This window comes from Lissotriton helveticus, chromosome 1_1 (genome assembly GCF_964261635.1).
Source record: "Lissotriton helveticus chromosome 1_1, aLisHel1.1, whole genome shotgun sequence".
Taxonomy (NCBI): domain Eukaryota; kingdom Metazoa; phylum Chordata; class Amphibia; order Caudata; family Salamandridae; genus Lissotriton; species Lissotriton helveticus.
Window position 1 is genome coordinate 1,604,332,505 of NC_136057.1, and position 15,628 is coordinate 1,604,348,132.

Consider the following 15,628-nt stretch of genomic DNA (forward strand, 5'->3'; position numbering starts at 1 on the left):
GTGCAATGAGCAAGGGACTCATGTCTGAGTATACCCTTCCACGCTTAGGGTGGACAAAAATATTTACAACAAGGGGTGGTAAGGGACAGAGTTGTTGGATCTAGCCCTGATCTCTTGACTGGGTGAGAGTACTCTGCTTAATTCAGAGACTCTGTCCATCACCACCCCTTGTTGTAAATATGTATGTTTTTAGTAGCTTTGATGTGTTGAACTAGAGATCCCAAAGTTTACTGGATGCCTTAAGCCTTTCACAATCTTCCAATGGCTATACACCTACTAGTCACAGATACCCAAAGGGACTTATGCTTTGGGATCTGTAGATGATACTTTCTTTCACTTTTTATTTTTCATTCGTAGCTTTTACAACAGAGCTTTCTTATTGGCAATGGCTGATCAATTATTCAATCGTTTTAAAGATCTCCCTTGGGAATTTTTCAGATACTCACATTTTTTATTATAGTTCTTACAACTTAGTTATACTTTCAAAGCTGTTGTATTTAGATTTGCCTCTTGCATGCTACCCTTTCTGATGAATTCATTTAATTTTTAGCTGCATTTGTCTCCCTTTTTAGGTCTCGCCTGGAATTAGCATCCGAAGGATGCGTCCAGGCTGGAGACTTAATGTTGCCTGTCTCGGGGGAATGAGGGACAAAAGGGTGTTACGAGCTTTTCTCCAGGATTTGGGTGCGAGAACGCGCACGTCGGCTCCGTCCACGCGTGCGCACACAGCCAGCCACCACATAGACTGAAACACACGCGCGCTGGTTACTTTCACTTTCCATCCCCCCACCAGTCATCGGCTCTTTTTACACACGCACGCATGCATGCATGCATACATACACACACACAGACACCGGCGCACACACAGGCACAAACACACACACACAGACACACTCGCACACACACACACGCGCGCACACATCCCCCCCCCCTCACACCCCACTCACCGAGTTCTTTTCGTGTGTCCCTCTCTCCCTCGGCAGGCAGCGGGTCATCCTCAGCAGCAGGCGGGGCTCTCCACGAGCACGGGAGCCCCGCTAGCTGACAGGCAAATCTTCCGGCTGACGGGCACAGGAGCGCTTCAGCACAGGAGCGCGGGGTAGGCTCCCGTCTGCTTCCTGTCTTTTTGCGGCCCGCCCCTGTCCCAACACAGGTTGCCTGGCTTCCTGTTCAAGCCGGGCTGCGGATAAAAAGTAGTACGTACTGCCTTCTATATGAAACACTGGAAAACGCAGCATGCGTTAAGTAGCTTAGAGCCAGGGTGACCATATATCATTTATTTTACAAGGACAAACCGTTGTAAGTTATTTCTAATAAAACAGCATTTGCTTTGATAGCGTGGTTGTGAGAAAGACAAGGCATAGGTGTCACATTTGGGAAAGTTAGATATATCTGCACTGTGTTATCTGAGCAGGTGGATAGATATATCTGCACTGCTTTATCTGTTCAGGTGGATAGATGTTATTTGTACTGTTTATCAAGTAAGCAAACCACGGATTTGGGATAGCAGGCGCCAGCAACAGCTGCCTGGTTTATCTGTGAAGGTGGAGAATTACAGTATTCGTACTGTTTACTATGGCACAGTATAGGTGGAAAGGGGTGATATATGTGGTACCTGTACTGTTTACGAAGATACCTGCAGTGTTTTACCTGTGCATGTGGACAGCTGTGATATCTGTGCTGTTTAGACAAGATCGTGTGGTCTGTTCAGTGCTCCCCTACCCGCTCATGCCTGTGGGTAAGACACAAGCACTAACGACACGTTCTTTGGCTACGAGACAGGGTGGAGGCTTTGTTTTATAAGACAGGGGACGTGTAGGATTTACACACTCACTCCCATTTGCGCACCACACATCGGCTGTAATTGTGTTCCTAAAATAAGCCCGTGGTTTGTGAGCTGCGAGGCCCAGGAGCGAGGAAGCCAGACCATCCAGCCATCAAACATGCCCTGGCCTGGAGTCAGCCACGAGGAAATAGACGGAGGCCTCATCACAATTAAACCTTCGCAAATCCGTGGTTTGCTTACTTACTGCCGGCCTTCTATCTAATGTAAGGCCCTTCTGTTTTTCAGAGTGTGTATGTAAAGCGCTCTGATACCCACGGGTCTAGCTAGTGCTATATAAAACTTTTAAAATAAAATAAGCACGCACAGTATCAGGGGTGGCTTTGTTCCTCTTGGCAACTATTTCCCCTGAATCCCCCGCTCCTGCGAGCACAGCCCAGAAAAGGAAACACAAAGGGAAGCGAATGCTGCAGCTTGGATGCGAGGGAGGAGACGAGGAAGTGCCTTGTCATAAAAAAAGAAGAAAAAAAGCGCAATGCATTTCCCCGCAATAAAACAATACGACAGCTGTAAAACTTTATAGAGTATACATTTTCTGAAGGTTACGGAATAAAATTGTGCTAACGCAAACAAAGGTTCGAGCCTGGGCGCGTAGCAGCTTGCGAACAGCGCCTAAAAGGTTACATACAAGGTACACTTTGAACGTTAAAGCTCTTTTTTTGTGTGTTAGCGTGTGAAGGGGCAGTGGAGGTGGTACTGGAGGGGAAAGGAAGAAGGGATCGGGGTCATTTGTTTATCCTTCCGTTGCAGATGCTTTGAAACAGCTACCCAGGGAATTCCTTCTTTTGTTCTGCACACTTTCAGGCGGCCAGAATACCCCGCCATAAACCTCACAATAACAACAGCCCCAATAAAAAAAAAGTTCAGTCGGGACGTTTGGCCTGGAGGCCTGCAGTGCTTAAACCCCCAATGACCCGCTGTCCACAACAAAATGCAACTGTTTATAACCGACCAGTTAATAAAACAAGGCATAGGTGTCACATTTGGGAAAGTTAAAACTATTGGCATTGTAAATGACAAAGCTATTAATTTCACTATTTTCAAAACCAACACATAAATAAAACATTTGTCATTTACAATACCAATAGCTCAAACTTTCCTAATGCGAGACCTATTGCATTGCAAATGCTTGTTAATTTAGATGTGTACCACTGATGTGATTGCAGTTTATTTTTTTTACAAATATTGTCTTTTTAGGGGCAGGAGAGTCTAGTGCTGGTAGTATGTGGCGTTATCTTTTTCTAGCTTACCTTCAAAGCTGATGTTTTTTACATCTTCGCTGCTCAATTAGCAGCTTCAGAATTGTTACTTGGAGCCTCTGAAGAAATTATCTTCCACTTGAGCTAAACTTATTTATTTTCAACGCTTTGTTTTAGTGCGATGATCCAGTCGGATAGATTTGATGGTCCTTATGAATTTAGCATAATTAGTGGAGCTGAATATTAATTTCCGTGTATGCCCAGCCTTATGTGTGGGCCCGCAGATGTGTAGCGTAAAGGCTAAGTAGCAAGCAGGTTTCCTGCATTACATCATCTGACCTTGTAGGCTTCATATGTTTACCATTATATATTAACATCTCCCATGATCATAAATACTCTGTACGCATATTGAGATCGAATAATCAAATCTTGCAGTAATTCAACAAATTCTAAATTTAAGGACGGTGTTCAGTACAGGAAGATACAGCACACTGTTTTTTTTTCTTGAAACAAAGGCTTTGAAGGCGATGAGAGCAGGTAGGGACTAGCATATAGACCAGAGGTCATCAAACTTTTTACTCTGAGCCCCCCTAAGCAAAATGTTTTGAGATCAGGCCCCCCTCCAAAACTTTATGGCAAGGATTAGGGGAGCGGGAGCGACATGGCTGAATGCAGGGAGCGGGGCTTATGAGCGGGGCTTATGAGATGATTTCAGGAATATTTTTTCTATAGCTTATGAACCGCACCAATTATGAAACTTTTAAAACAGCAAATGCATTAAACAAAAACAGATATCCCCAAAAAACTGCTCCTCATAATTGGGGTGTAGTGAGCCCCTCGCACTCCTTGACCCCAATGCAACTATACCTCCTGCATTAATGATAACTGCATTCCTGAGTTGCAGACTATCTCCTCTGCCTCTTTTGCCTCTTCCCACCATGATGGATCATCACCACTGTCCTAATGCTTGAAAGGATAATGTGCTCTGATGCCCCTTTTTTTTTAAAGGTAGACAGTCATAATTGTGATGCAGTGGGCCCCCAAAATTTCTAGGCCCCAGTCCTGCTCCATCTGCTCCTTTATGATACCCAGGAGTGGCCACTTACACACTTGGCAGCAGTACCAGCTTCACTAATAAATGTCCCTTTAAAAAAAAAAACACTTATATTGTCCCCTTCTTTGTGGTATATCTCTGAAGAAGCTGTCTCTGGCCATTTGTAAACATAAAAATGAGTCTGCATACAGTGCTTCCTATTCTGGGCCTTCTCTTTGACAATGTCTATGAATCTCGCTCCTTTCCTCTGTCTCCTGGACCATTTCTGTGAGACTCCAAGGATCGAGAGGATTAGGGCTCTGCATCTGAATGCAACCCTGCTGGCTTTCTACCTGCCACCCCGTGGACTCCGCTTTCACAGAAAAACTTCCCCTGAATGGTTAATACTGACTTTGAGGTGCCTGTGCCTGAAATCAAAGTGTGTGGTGGTAGTGCCGAAAGTTAAAAAAGAAACCGGCCTTCTTAACAGCCATTAATTGATTGAGTCACTTAAAGCCAGGGCCACTGGAATTATGAATTTCTGCAGCACCACCATTTTCACATAATTATCAGTTTACTGCATTTGCTACATAATCTGCAGATTTCAACAACAAAATACTTGATTCTAGCTCAAACGGAACAAAAGGTAATTAAAGCTTGACAAAGTGTTCCGGAGCCGTGGAAGGCCCTTTGCAAAGATTGACTGGTAATCTTGTAGTTGCTTACTGCTGAAATTGGGTGTTAAACTGGTACTAATGAGGTGAAATATTTCCCCTTTCAGCGTTACTGTGAGTTAAAATGACAAAATAATGAAGTAATGCTAACCACAAAATGTGGCGCATTGTGCCTCATAATTTACCTTTTCTTGCTGCATAATTTAGTCAAACCTGCCGCATAATTTTGTCCTCTTCTGCTGAATAATTCCAGTTGATCTGCTTTAAACTTTATGGTGGCAAAGATCTATTCTTTTTAAGATGTAATGTAAAGGAGTTATCAGCGGGGATCTGGATAAGTGGAGACACTTACAAAAATGTCTGCATTAGATACAGTTTGATTACTTATTACTAAAAGTATATTTTGGAAGAATTTGTTTTATCTCAATCACTGCATCATTTTACAGCAGCCTAGCTTAGAGTATGTAAATACTGTTTTAAAATAATGACTTACATATTCACAGTGCTTTCTGCCACAGGCTGGGACCTCATAGCACTATAAACAGGGCTACTGGAATTATGCGGCAGGAGAAGGCCAAATTATGCAGCATGGTTGACTAAATTCTGCAGCAAGCAAAGGCGAATTATGCTGCATATTTTGTGACGGCATTTCTACACTATTTTGCTATTTTTACACTTGTTAACATTGTCCTGGCCTTTATTGCCCCTCATAAGTGCCACATTAACACCCACATATAGCAATAAGCAACAGAAAGGTGAGCAGTCAACCTTTGGAAAGGGCCTTCCACTGTGAGGTAACATGTGTTCCTACAATTTTTTAAACTGCAAATTATACAGCAGACGATGGATTATGTGGCAAATGCCGGAAAACCATTAACTATGCGCTGTGAGTGCAAGGTGGGCGTAAAAGTGAAGGCTGAGAATGAGGAATAAGTTGTCTGAATGCAGGGTGAATTCCCAGATACTTGAAGTTTAGTAGCATGTTATTGACGGGTCATAGGGTTTCAGATATAAGTTAAACTATTGCTATTATGGAATTAATCAGGGAATTGAGGGTGAAATAAATAATGTGCTGATCCTGCAACAAACTTCCAGTCTTATGATTAGGTTTGCCAGCTTATTATTTTGATGTTACAGACGGTACAAAAATAAACAGTCACCTAAAGCCCTATTTACAGCACTTATCTGTGCGTACTTCGAAAAGCAAATATAAAGCACTTTTAAATGTGTTCTAGGGCTGCCTGAATGATTCATGACTGAAAATAAAAGGAACAGACAGAAAGTCACATTACAAATGAATACATACTTTTTTATTTAATTAAACCCTATTTAGTGTCAAAGCAAGGTCTTTGCAGGCTCTTCAAACATACATGGCTGGCATTTTTTCTATTGGCAACCCTTTTTTGTAATCTTTTTCATGAAATGCATTTTCACAGTACAGCAGTAAAGTTGAAATACAAATGTAAGAACTAGGCAGTCGGGGCCCAGGGGGTACTGGGAAAAGAAAAAAACGAAACTTTGGTAAACAGTTTCTGAAGGTATGCAAATGGTCTTTAAAGACCTGTGAAAAACTCGGTTATGCTGGAGTCTTAATAAGACTCCAGACACTGCCCTCCAAGCCCCCAGCAGCAAACCCTCTGGCCCCACGGCACTCTGAGGGCTTCGGAGTAAATTAAGACAGCCTGGAAATGCAGCAAATAAACATCGCTGCACTTCCAGGCGTATTCCTTTACATGTGCTAGCAGAGGCCTTTGAGCCCCCTGGGGACCCATCCACGCCCCCCACAGTTTGAAGAACTGTGATATAGACCTATTCTAAAAAATTATAAAGTATTTTGGGCACAACTATTAACACAGCTTGTTTTCAACCCTTCTGTGCTATGCACACATACTCCATTACACCACCCTTTGCTAACTGTTCCCTTTTACAAAAAAGGTCTATATGCTCTGCACACATCAGCTTTCCACATCCAAGTCAAGAATTGGTTTTGTCAGTGCTTTTTTATTCCACCAATCTGTATTCTGCTTCAGAATAGAAAGTGGTTAACCACAGGATGTAGAGACAAGAAGTGTCGCATGAGAACACTTTTTTCTTCACTGGTCTTCAGCGTATAAAATTGAATTCAGAAAGCGTGGAATACTACTGGACAACAGAAAGTGACAGTTCATGTAATACTTAAAAAATATATATAAAGCATTTTTATGAAGTTCTACAGAAATGAGGGAAAACAGGTACAAGTTACATGGTGTATCGAAGCAGGTACAGCATAATTGGTTGGAATACACATATCCCTGGTTAAACGTTACAACATGGCTAAATTACTGTAATCCTGGAGCCGATGAGAGGCGGGGAAAATGGTGAGACATATGTTTACCGCCCCAAATCTTCTATTTTTGTACATTGAACATACCTGGGGTCAACAAATATTTTGTCAATGCTGTGATAGTACCAGAATTGTGGACAGATATATAAATGGGTCGAGATTTAGGCAGGCTGTGTATCTGTATTTAGGACAATCGTGATGCAGGGATCATATGACGATGTAAAATTTGACCACATTGTATAAGCATCTTGTTGGAGACAAAGGTGGAACTGGGAGGTGTGCGAGAGAGGAAGGGAAGGAACGTTTTTTGAGCTACTACCTATTGGCATTGTGCATGAAAGCATCAAAATGTTTCACATTTCAGACTGTCTTCCATACTGTCTAGATGGCTCATGAGGGTTGTGTGGGTTCTACAACACCCATGCCCCCCATGTGTGGCAGAATAAATTATTAGTATATTTCCATTCAATCCGGGTTAGTTTGGTCGCAACCGTAAGTAGTAAGTCAAATAAATGTCATTCATCTGTGTTAAGAAATAGAGGTGAAGACGCTGTAAATGAATTGAAAAAAACTGTTGTGAAATCCATTACTATATGGGCTTTGAAGATGCTATTAAGGCAGGTGTGGTTTGAACCCAGTAAGGCTTAACAAGCCCCTACAACATATGATCACTATTAACATAACAAGTATTTGTAAAGTGCACATTCACCCAAGGGTATTTTAGTGCTGAATAGCAGATGTTTATTGTTACCCAACTCAATGCCCTAACCAGCTTTACTGTTCAAGCAGAGGGTTGCTTCTGTTACCTTGAGCTTCACTAATCTGTCAGGGGTCCAGAGAAAATGAGATTCAAGAATAGTGTTGATTGAGAAAGGAATGAATGAGTTTGTGTTTTGAGGCCTCTTTGCAAATTTTAGATCAATTGACCTCGGTGGGAGGGTTTCTGCCTGCTTTACGTCTGATTAGCGTTTCTTCTGAAGGATGGTTGGAGATTTTATTTGTCAGGTTTTTGTAATTTTATATATTTTGGATATCTTGTGGTTTATGTATTGAACGGAAAATGTAAATTTGAAATAGTAAAAACTATATATACAGCAACAAAAGACAGTTGCCGTGACCAAAAAAAGCTGACGTGTTGCTATAACAGTAAGCACAAAAATGCTTTGTTTTGCTACCCACTTTACAGGTAGAGTAGCCAAGGGGTCTGATAATGTGACATTTTCAGCCACCTCTGTCTTTTTTATGCAGCGTAAAAGTGTATTCTGGGGCTTGCAGTTTCAGAAGCCAAAAGGCTCCACTGTGCAAAGTGTTTCTGTAGAAAGTGTCACTGACTGAGTTGATGGCTGACAAAGTGCCACACATGCGATTAGGGCACGTGGGAAGTTTGCAAAATGTCCCATTCTTACTTTTATGCTATCTACTCTGTTAGAGGGATTGAAGTGCGTCACTGGCATGTGGAACAACCCAATCTATAGTGTACTACGCTTACCTGTTCTGTAGAAAGGTTGATGTTCTAAAAAGTCTCTGCTGTCTCTTTTGTAGAAAGAAAGGGCAACTATTTACATTCTGATATGCCTATCCTCTCTTTCAGGTCAGGGTCCCAGCAAGAAAGCTGCAAAACATAGGGCTGCAGAGGTTGCTTTGAAACAGCTGAAAGGGTCCAGCATGCTGGAGGCATTAAACGAGGAAAACAGGTGAGGGATCGAAGAGAACATGCAAAGCAACACTAAGTGGATCCAGAGTGTCCTGGGAGGGAGACCGTGAGCTCTGGGGTTGAAGGGGATCAAAGGAGCACCTGGTGTACCACAAGAGACTCCGCAGGCCCCTGCCAGAAGCCGCAAGTCCTAAAGAGGACTTGGGATGGACCGAGGAGGCTAGTGGGCCCTTTGACAATTATTATTGAAGTTCTTGCCACGATTGTACTGGACAAGGCAGAGGAAATCTACTTTACTGTAATCATAGTACCCAAACGTGGGAATCTCATTCAAGTCATAATCCCACCCATGTGCAGGATCTCGGAGCACTTTCATACTAAATAATGCTTTGCTTATTTAATTTTTTCTAAATATAGGTAACTGCTTACTAGAACGTCTTTGAAGTCACACAAGATCCTGTCTGGAGTAGGAGGATAATAATCCATAGAAACTCAAAGTTTCTAAGGTTCCATCTATAAGAACTGAAGCCACTGGACGCATTTATTGTAGTCTTCTCAAACTTGGCTGTTTGCAAGAAATTTAAACTATCTCAAATTATGAATTGGTTTAGCATATTTTTTACTGCAGCTTCAAAAGGAGATGGGGATGTGCAGATTAGCGGTATCAGGAATGGTTTATATTGGGTTGAAAATTATTTGAAATTACCAATCGCTGAGGCCGACCTTCGAGCCCAGATATTCTATATCATATTCTAGCGGGCTTGGGAAATATGGTCACTTGTCTCTAATTAAGTACAATACTAATATTTCATTAAAAGGTTCACCTGATTTTATAAAAGTGTTGCCCTTTAGCCTTTGTGGTTTCTAATATTTATACATTTTTAGGTAATGCTGTCCGTACTGATTTAGGTAGGTGTAATGTCTGCTTTACTTTTTTGTTTGAGAGACCGCAATATAAAACCAAACGCAGAACTAAAATAAATTGTAAATCCAGTTTAGTAGAGCCTCTTTAGCTCTGACATCCCTTCATGCTAGAGGCTGTCTTATAAACTCTGGGGGGGGGGGCACCTTCATAAAAGGGCTGGAAAGGTAATTGATTATATTCTAGCGACTCCGGGGTCCTCGAAGGTGCTTAAGTATTGGTCCTTTGGCCACAAATCGCAATCTCTAGCTACTGCTTGCACTGTGGACATTTTCTCAACCAGCAGCTGAAAAAGCCCTCTTGAACGTGGTCAGTCCTTGACAGGCCATGTGATATTCCACTGGCTGTGAAGTGTGTTAATAATGATTGAAACCTAGTCGCTGAGACCCCCTCCCCCCCTTACTGAGTGCTCTTGAGTCCTATTATATGATCTCATTTTAATGCTAGAGGGGAAATCATTCAAATCGAATCCTCCTACAGGGGTCTAAGCCTTCAGAAGAAGAAAGATGTCACCAGTAGAGCCTGGCAGGACTTTAAAGAAGAAGGTAAATCTTATCAATAGCAGAAATTTGTGGGCTTTGATTATAAGGGGCGTGGCGAATGATACTTCTTCCGCTAATTGAGTCATCAGTGGAACAACTGTTTTGCTTACTTCACTCAGTTTTACATCTTTTCCAAGTCCTCTACGTTACACCTCGTAGTAATATTACTCACCTGCAAAGAGGCATACCCCTTGGCTCAACAGAAATGTAACATGGCCCAAGGCCAGACCGTATCAGAGATGATTTGTATAAATCAGACCCTAAACTGGGGGTACCACTTCTAGTTGTTATTTTAAAAAGCATTCAGACTAAGGGAAATACCCTTTCTGCTGGGAAGATGCTATAGTTGGGACCCTATTCATGAAGGACAACCAACTACAGGCCCATATTGATGATCGATGGTAGAGCAAAAATCCGCTTTAAAGTGGGTTTGTCATGCTTGCAACTGTGGCTTTGCTCTAATTCTATTATTTTTTCTGCAGAAGCTGGCTTTAGGATGTAAGTGGATAAGGCTCAACGGTTGTCTTCTATGTGAAAATATATTTACTCAGGAAAAAATTGGGCTTCTCTTTATATAATGCTCTATTGGCCGCAATGTTCTGTGGTCCACACTGCTAGACGTAGGCTTGGATGATCCACTGGCTGGTGGAAGCATTCATTATATGCACACTGATAACTGTGCTCAGTTTGTTGTGGCCCAAAAGAAGAGCCTGCAAACACTTTTTTTCAGTCAGGAATGTGCTCAAGCCCCAATTTAATGTATTGGTAAATAATGTAGCCGCTATAATGGCTAGAGTTGTGGCAAATGTTCCACTAGTGATCCTTCCCACCCCAGTGTTCCTGTGACACAATCATCCTTGTTTGCACTGAGAATGGCCTGCATCACCCACTGGAGGCCTTCTGTTATTATTGACAACTAAGAAGGTTGACCATTAGTACAAGCATGGTCCTGATCGTCTGCAGATGTTATGCCCAAGGAAGTACCCTATTGATGTAAGATTGTGCAAACTTCAAATGCCTTTTATATTGAGACTGTACTAAGTTTTGATTAACTCATATTAGCCTGGCCTAGAAGCAGATGTCAATACTGTAGATAGCAGCCTGATCAATTTTTACGTTTTCTAATACGTTTTGAAAATGTATCGTTGCTGCTAGAGGCTTATAGTGCAAAAGCAGCCTATGTAGTAAACTAGGGGGCAGAGGTAAGGAGCATAATGGCTCAAGCCACTGCAAATACTGCTAAAGCTGGAGACCAGCACTCCACTGAATGCCTTGAGGATTCAGCTGGATTACTTACCTATACAAACACTCTCTTCTTTTGGATCTGGCTTTGGACTAATCCCATCAAAAGAGTATTCCAGGAGCATTAATTAGTAGGCTTTAGACATAAACAGATATGTTTTCACTTTTTAAAAAATATATATTTTTATTGGCATTTTGTAAATAACAAAACATGATACTATACAGTTAAAATCAATGGTGCATACATATTGTTTCTTAGCAGTATGTATCAGTTGCATGACTGATACTTTCACCCGGAAATATTCTACAATGCTTCTCACTGGTAGACAACAGAGGTTACTGGTGCTATACATATCATTTCTGTGTTACTTTCATCAACCACTGACATTCAAAAATAAGTCCTCATGCGGGGGTTCACAGATATGCCAGCGGTAAGCGTTCCACCCACCCCATATTCGTGCCCATTTCTTGGAGCAATCTCTGTTGATATGGACTTGACTTCTCCACCACCATTACACTATCAATGTCTCGACACCATTGAAGAAGGGTAGGGGTCTGTCGGGACCCCAACATTGAGTTATGTTTCGTTTCGCCAGCATTATAACGAGTGTCACCCATTCCTGAGTCATGTGGTTGAGATCTGTCGGCTCCCAAATGTTAAGAATGCACCTCTTCGGCTCTGGTAAAACCGTAACATCCGTGACCTACGAAATTGTGCGCCTGACTGCTCCCCAGTACGTGCAATCTTTGGACATTGCCAAATCGTATGTAGGGATGTGCCTGGTTCACCACATTGACGGAGGCAGAGCGGTGTATCTGACCTACCTATTGTATGCAGAAGTAAGCGCGTAAAGTATGTACGATGCAAACTGTTTAATTGTATTAACTTGAATTTAGACGATATCGCCACCTCCTTGGGGGACGCAAGTGCCTCCTGCCAATCTGTGTCATCTAATTCGCCTAGTTCCAATTCCCATCTAGCCCTAAGGGCCGTTGTGGTGTCCGGTTGATTGTTTATTATTTTCCGATAGGTTTGCGAGATGGCCTTTTTAGTCAAATTATCTGTCGGGAGTCTTTCTCCAGCGGTGATGCCTCTGCGAGGTGTGTGCCCGGTGAGATCCTCCCATTGAGTGCATGCCTAATCTGTATATAGCGGAACATTCCCTCTTGTGCTAGACCATATGTGTGCTGTAGTTGGGCAAATGTGACCATTTCACCTTTCTTCCACATATCTCCCACCTTCGAGATGCCTATGAAATCCCATTGTTTAAAGCCTTTGGTGTTGCGTAGCATACCTAGCCTTTTCGAGTCCCATAGTGGCGTGGCTTGTGTTATGACCCCCTCCCAGCCCAGTGTTCGTTGCGCCTCAAACCATACCTGAATGGTGTGTGCCGTTGGACCCTTGAGAACGGTCCGTTTGACCTTATTATAGAGTGCTCCCATAATCCCACCAGGTTCTAGTAGATGTCTGTCCATGAGGTACGCTGAGTCGTCCTGAGGTGCATTAAGCCACTGATTAATGACTGTGAGCTGCGAAGCTGTTTTCACTTTTAGTTTATTTTTTTTGTTGAAATGGGTAGTTTAAAGGAGAATGCAAATGAAATTCAGTCATGATAGCCTTTAGTTAGGCTTAACTTAAATATTTTTAAAATTGCCTTATCAAAAAAATATTTAGTATAACCATGTGCTGAGATGTTGCATATTGACAGAGCTATTCTAATGAATGGTAGATGACTATCCTTTAAGGCCCCAATAAGCAGAAGTATGAGGACAACTCCCCAGGAATTCATGGCATTGTAAGCGATTTCCTAATGCTCATTAAGGCAGTGATTTAAAAGGCAAATCTAGCCATGTAGGGTGTATAACACTCCTATTTTTCCATACTCTAGCTCTTCTGTCAAAGAGGAACCTTCACCCCAGGTCATTGCTGCTCCAGAACCAGTCCCCAAGCCCCCTGGCGCACAACCCCCCAGGTAAGATCTGCCAGACATGCCTGAGTTTGTATTTTTCTGTCCCTTTCTTGAGGGTGGTTTTTGGACTCTATTTTCACTTTTGAATCCATTCTTGTCTTACACTTAACACTTTTCATTACTACATTAGTAGCTTCTCTCATCTCTGACTGCTGATTTTCTACATTCATCCCTCGGTTCGTTGAAAGTAAACATCCCACTTCAAGGGAACGGGCTTACCTTGCATGACCTTAAATCCCTTCACCGCCAACTCCTAAGTCTGAATTTGTGTCCTGTCAGTCTACTTTCTCCCGTTAGACCCTTCCCTAGAGCAGTGCCCTTCTTCCCCAGTCTGTTACATTGAGCGGAGTTTTCCAGCAATTCCATTTGCGATGTGCAGCCTCTTATCCTGTGTATTGGTGCTCACGAAAGGAGTGTCTGCCTTTGTTACTAGTCTCAGTCCAAGATTTGCCTCCCTCACTTGTCTGTCCAGGTCCGAGCAGTGCCTCGTATTGCATGTGTCCCAGTGAAAGTAGAATTACCTCCAACCCCCTTTGAATCCTCCCCTCTCTGACTTACAGGCTCTTTCATGAGTGGTCAAGACATTGTAGTGCTCCCATTTTAGTCTGCTCAGTGCGCTCATTCCATCCCATCTATTCTATTGATCACTGTCAGGGCATTGCCCACAACGATTGCTTGGGTGGCATCACCACTCGTTTTTTTTTGTGTGTCCTTCTAGAAATCCTTCAGTGGAAATGAAGCCTCCGCCCACTGCACAGCAATCGGAGTGTAACCCTGTCGGTGCCTTACAGGTGAGTGAGAGCAGCAGTGCTTAATTTGTGCCAGTGTTTTCTGGAGCTCGGCACCAGCACTTAATTTTCAGCACCAGCTCTAGTGACAGTCCACCACATATTGGTGCTGTCTTTTTAATTTTTAGATGAGTACAACAACAGTGTTTATTGTCAATATACATTGAAAATAATAATATCATGCCATTATTATAGCTTTGTGTGGCCTGAAACGGTCTGAATTCACATTTGTTGTAGTGCGATGGTTAGGTGTTATGTTGGTGCCTTGGCATCGCTGGGTGTGGTTTGGTGGTGCAGACTGCAGTGACCTTCCAAGAAGGTCCCTGACACTTACTTCTTAGAACTAATTAAGCACAAGAGAGCAAGTGTTCAAAAGATTGTTAGAAGTGCATGTTAGTGGAATTACCACTGACCTTTGACACCACAGCCTGAGTTCAACCACTAAATTACTGTTCAAAAACCATATTTTAACTCTGATTTCATAATCCAAAAGAGGTCCCATTGTTTGCCTTGCAGCCATGTCAAGAGTAGGGCGCACGCCTTTGCTCCCAGCAGAAAGACGGACTATTTAAAGGGGCTGCATTTAATGGTGGGAGTCACTCTGAGCATGGTTAACTCAAGTAACTGCTTGCAAGGGACCCATTTCCCTCATGGGTACTTCTTTCCCTCCCAGGAACTGGTGGTGCAGAAGGGATGGCGACTTCCGGAATACACAGTGACACAGGAGTCCGGCCCTGCACACCGAAAGGAATTCACAATGACCTGCCGGGTGGAGCGCTTTGTCGAGATTGGTATGTCAAGCTAGCTAGGAATGTATATGTGTGTATGTATGTATGTATGTATGTATATGTGTGTATAGATATATATATTCACTGAACAAACCATAGGTTTCACAAACGTTATAGTTGGGAATAGCATTTAAAAAAACCTTTGAAATTCACTGAAAAAACCATAGGTTTAACACTCGTTATAGTTAGGAATTAGCATTTAAAAAACCTTTGAAATTCATTGAAAAAACCATAGGTTTCACACCAGTTCTAGTTAGCTAAACATTTTACTCATACAAAACCATTGAAATTCCCACGTTATAGTTAGTTGGACTCACTATAACTCGGGCGCCCGCAATCCACTGCTGATGATGTCACATATTACATCATTCATGACATGGTCAGTGACATCACTGATGACATCATCCAGTGAACGTGTGCTTCTGAAAAATAAAAATGTTTTCTATATTGAAGAATGAGTGGATGTATGAGTGTCTGGATGTAGGATTTAGTAGGTGCGTGCATGACTGACTGTATGAGTGAGTGATTAAATGTGTCTTACTGAATGCATTGGTTAGTGACTAAACTGTCTGAATGTCTGCATTAGTATGTCTGTTGTTGTGTAAGCTGCTGCATGTGTTGATCAGTAGCTATATGAGTGGTTATATGGG

General features: G+C 42.4%; 1 protein-coding gene across 3 annotated transcripts in view; it reads left to right on the top strand.

Annotated features, from left to right (window-relative positions):
• Positions 1-15,628, top strand: part of TARBP2 (TARBP2 subunit of RISC loading complex) — a 61,965-nt gene that overhangs the window by 23,898 nt on the left and 22,439 nt on the right. For all 3 annotated transcript variants that reach the window (XM_078687886.1, XM_078687879.1, XM_078687897.1), the window contains exons 3-6: positions 8,664-8,766; positions 13,322-13,405; positions 14,121-14,193; positions 14,864-14,981. In XM_078687886.1, the coding sequence (XP_078544012.1) occupies positions 8,664-8,766; positions 13,322-13,405; positions 14,121-14,193; positions 14,864-14,981 (378 nt within the window). The remainder of the gene's footprint in view (positions 1-8,663; positions 8,767-13,321; positions 13,406-14,120; positions 14,194-14,863; positions 14,982-15,628) is intronic.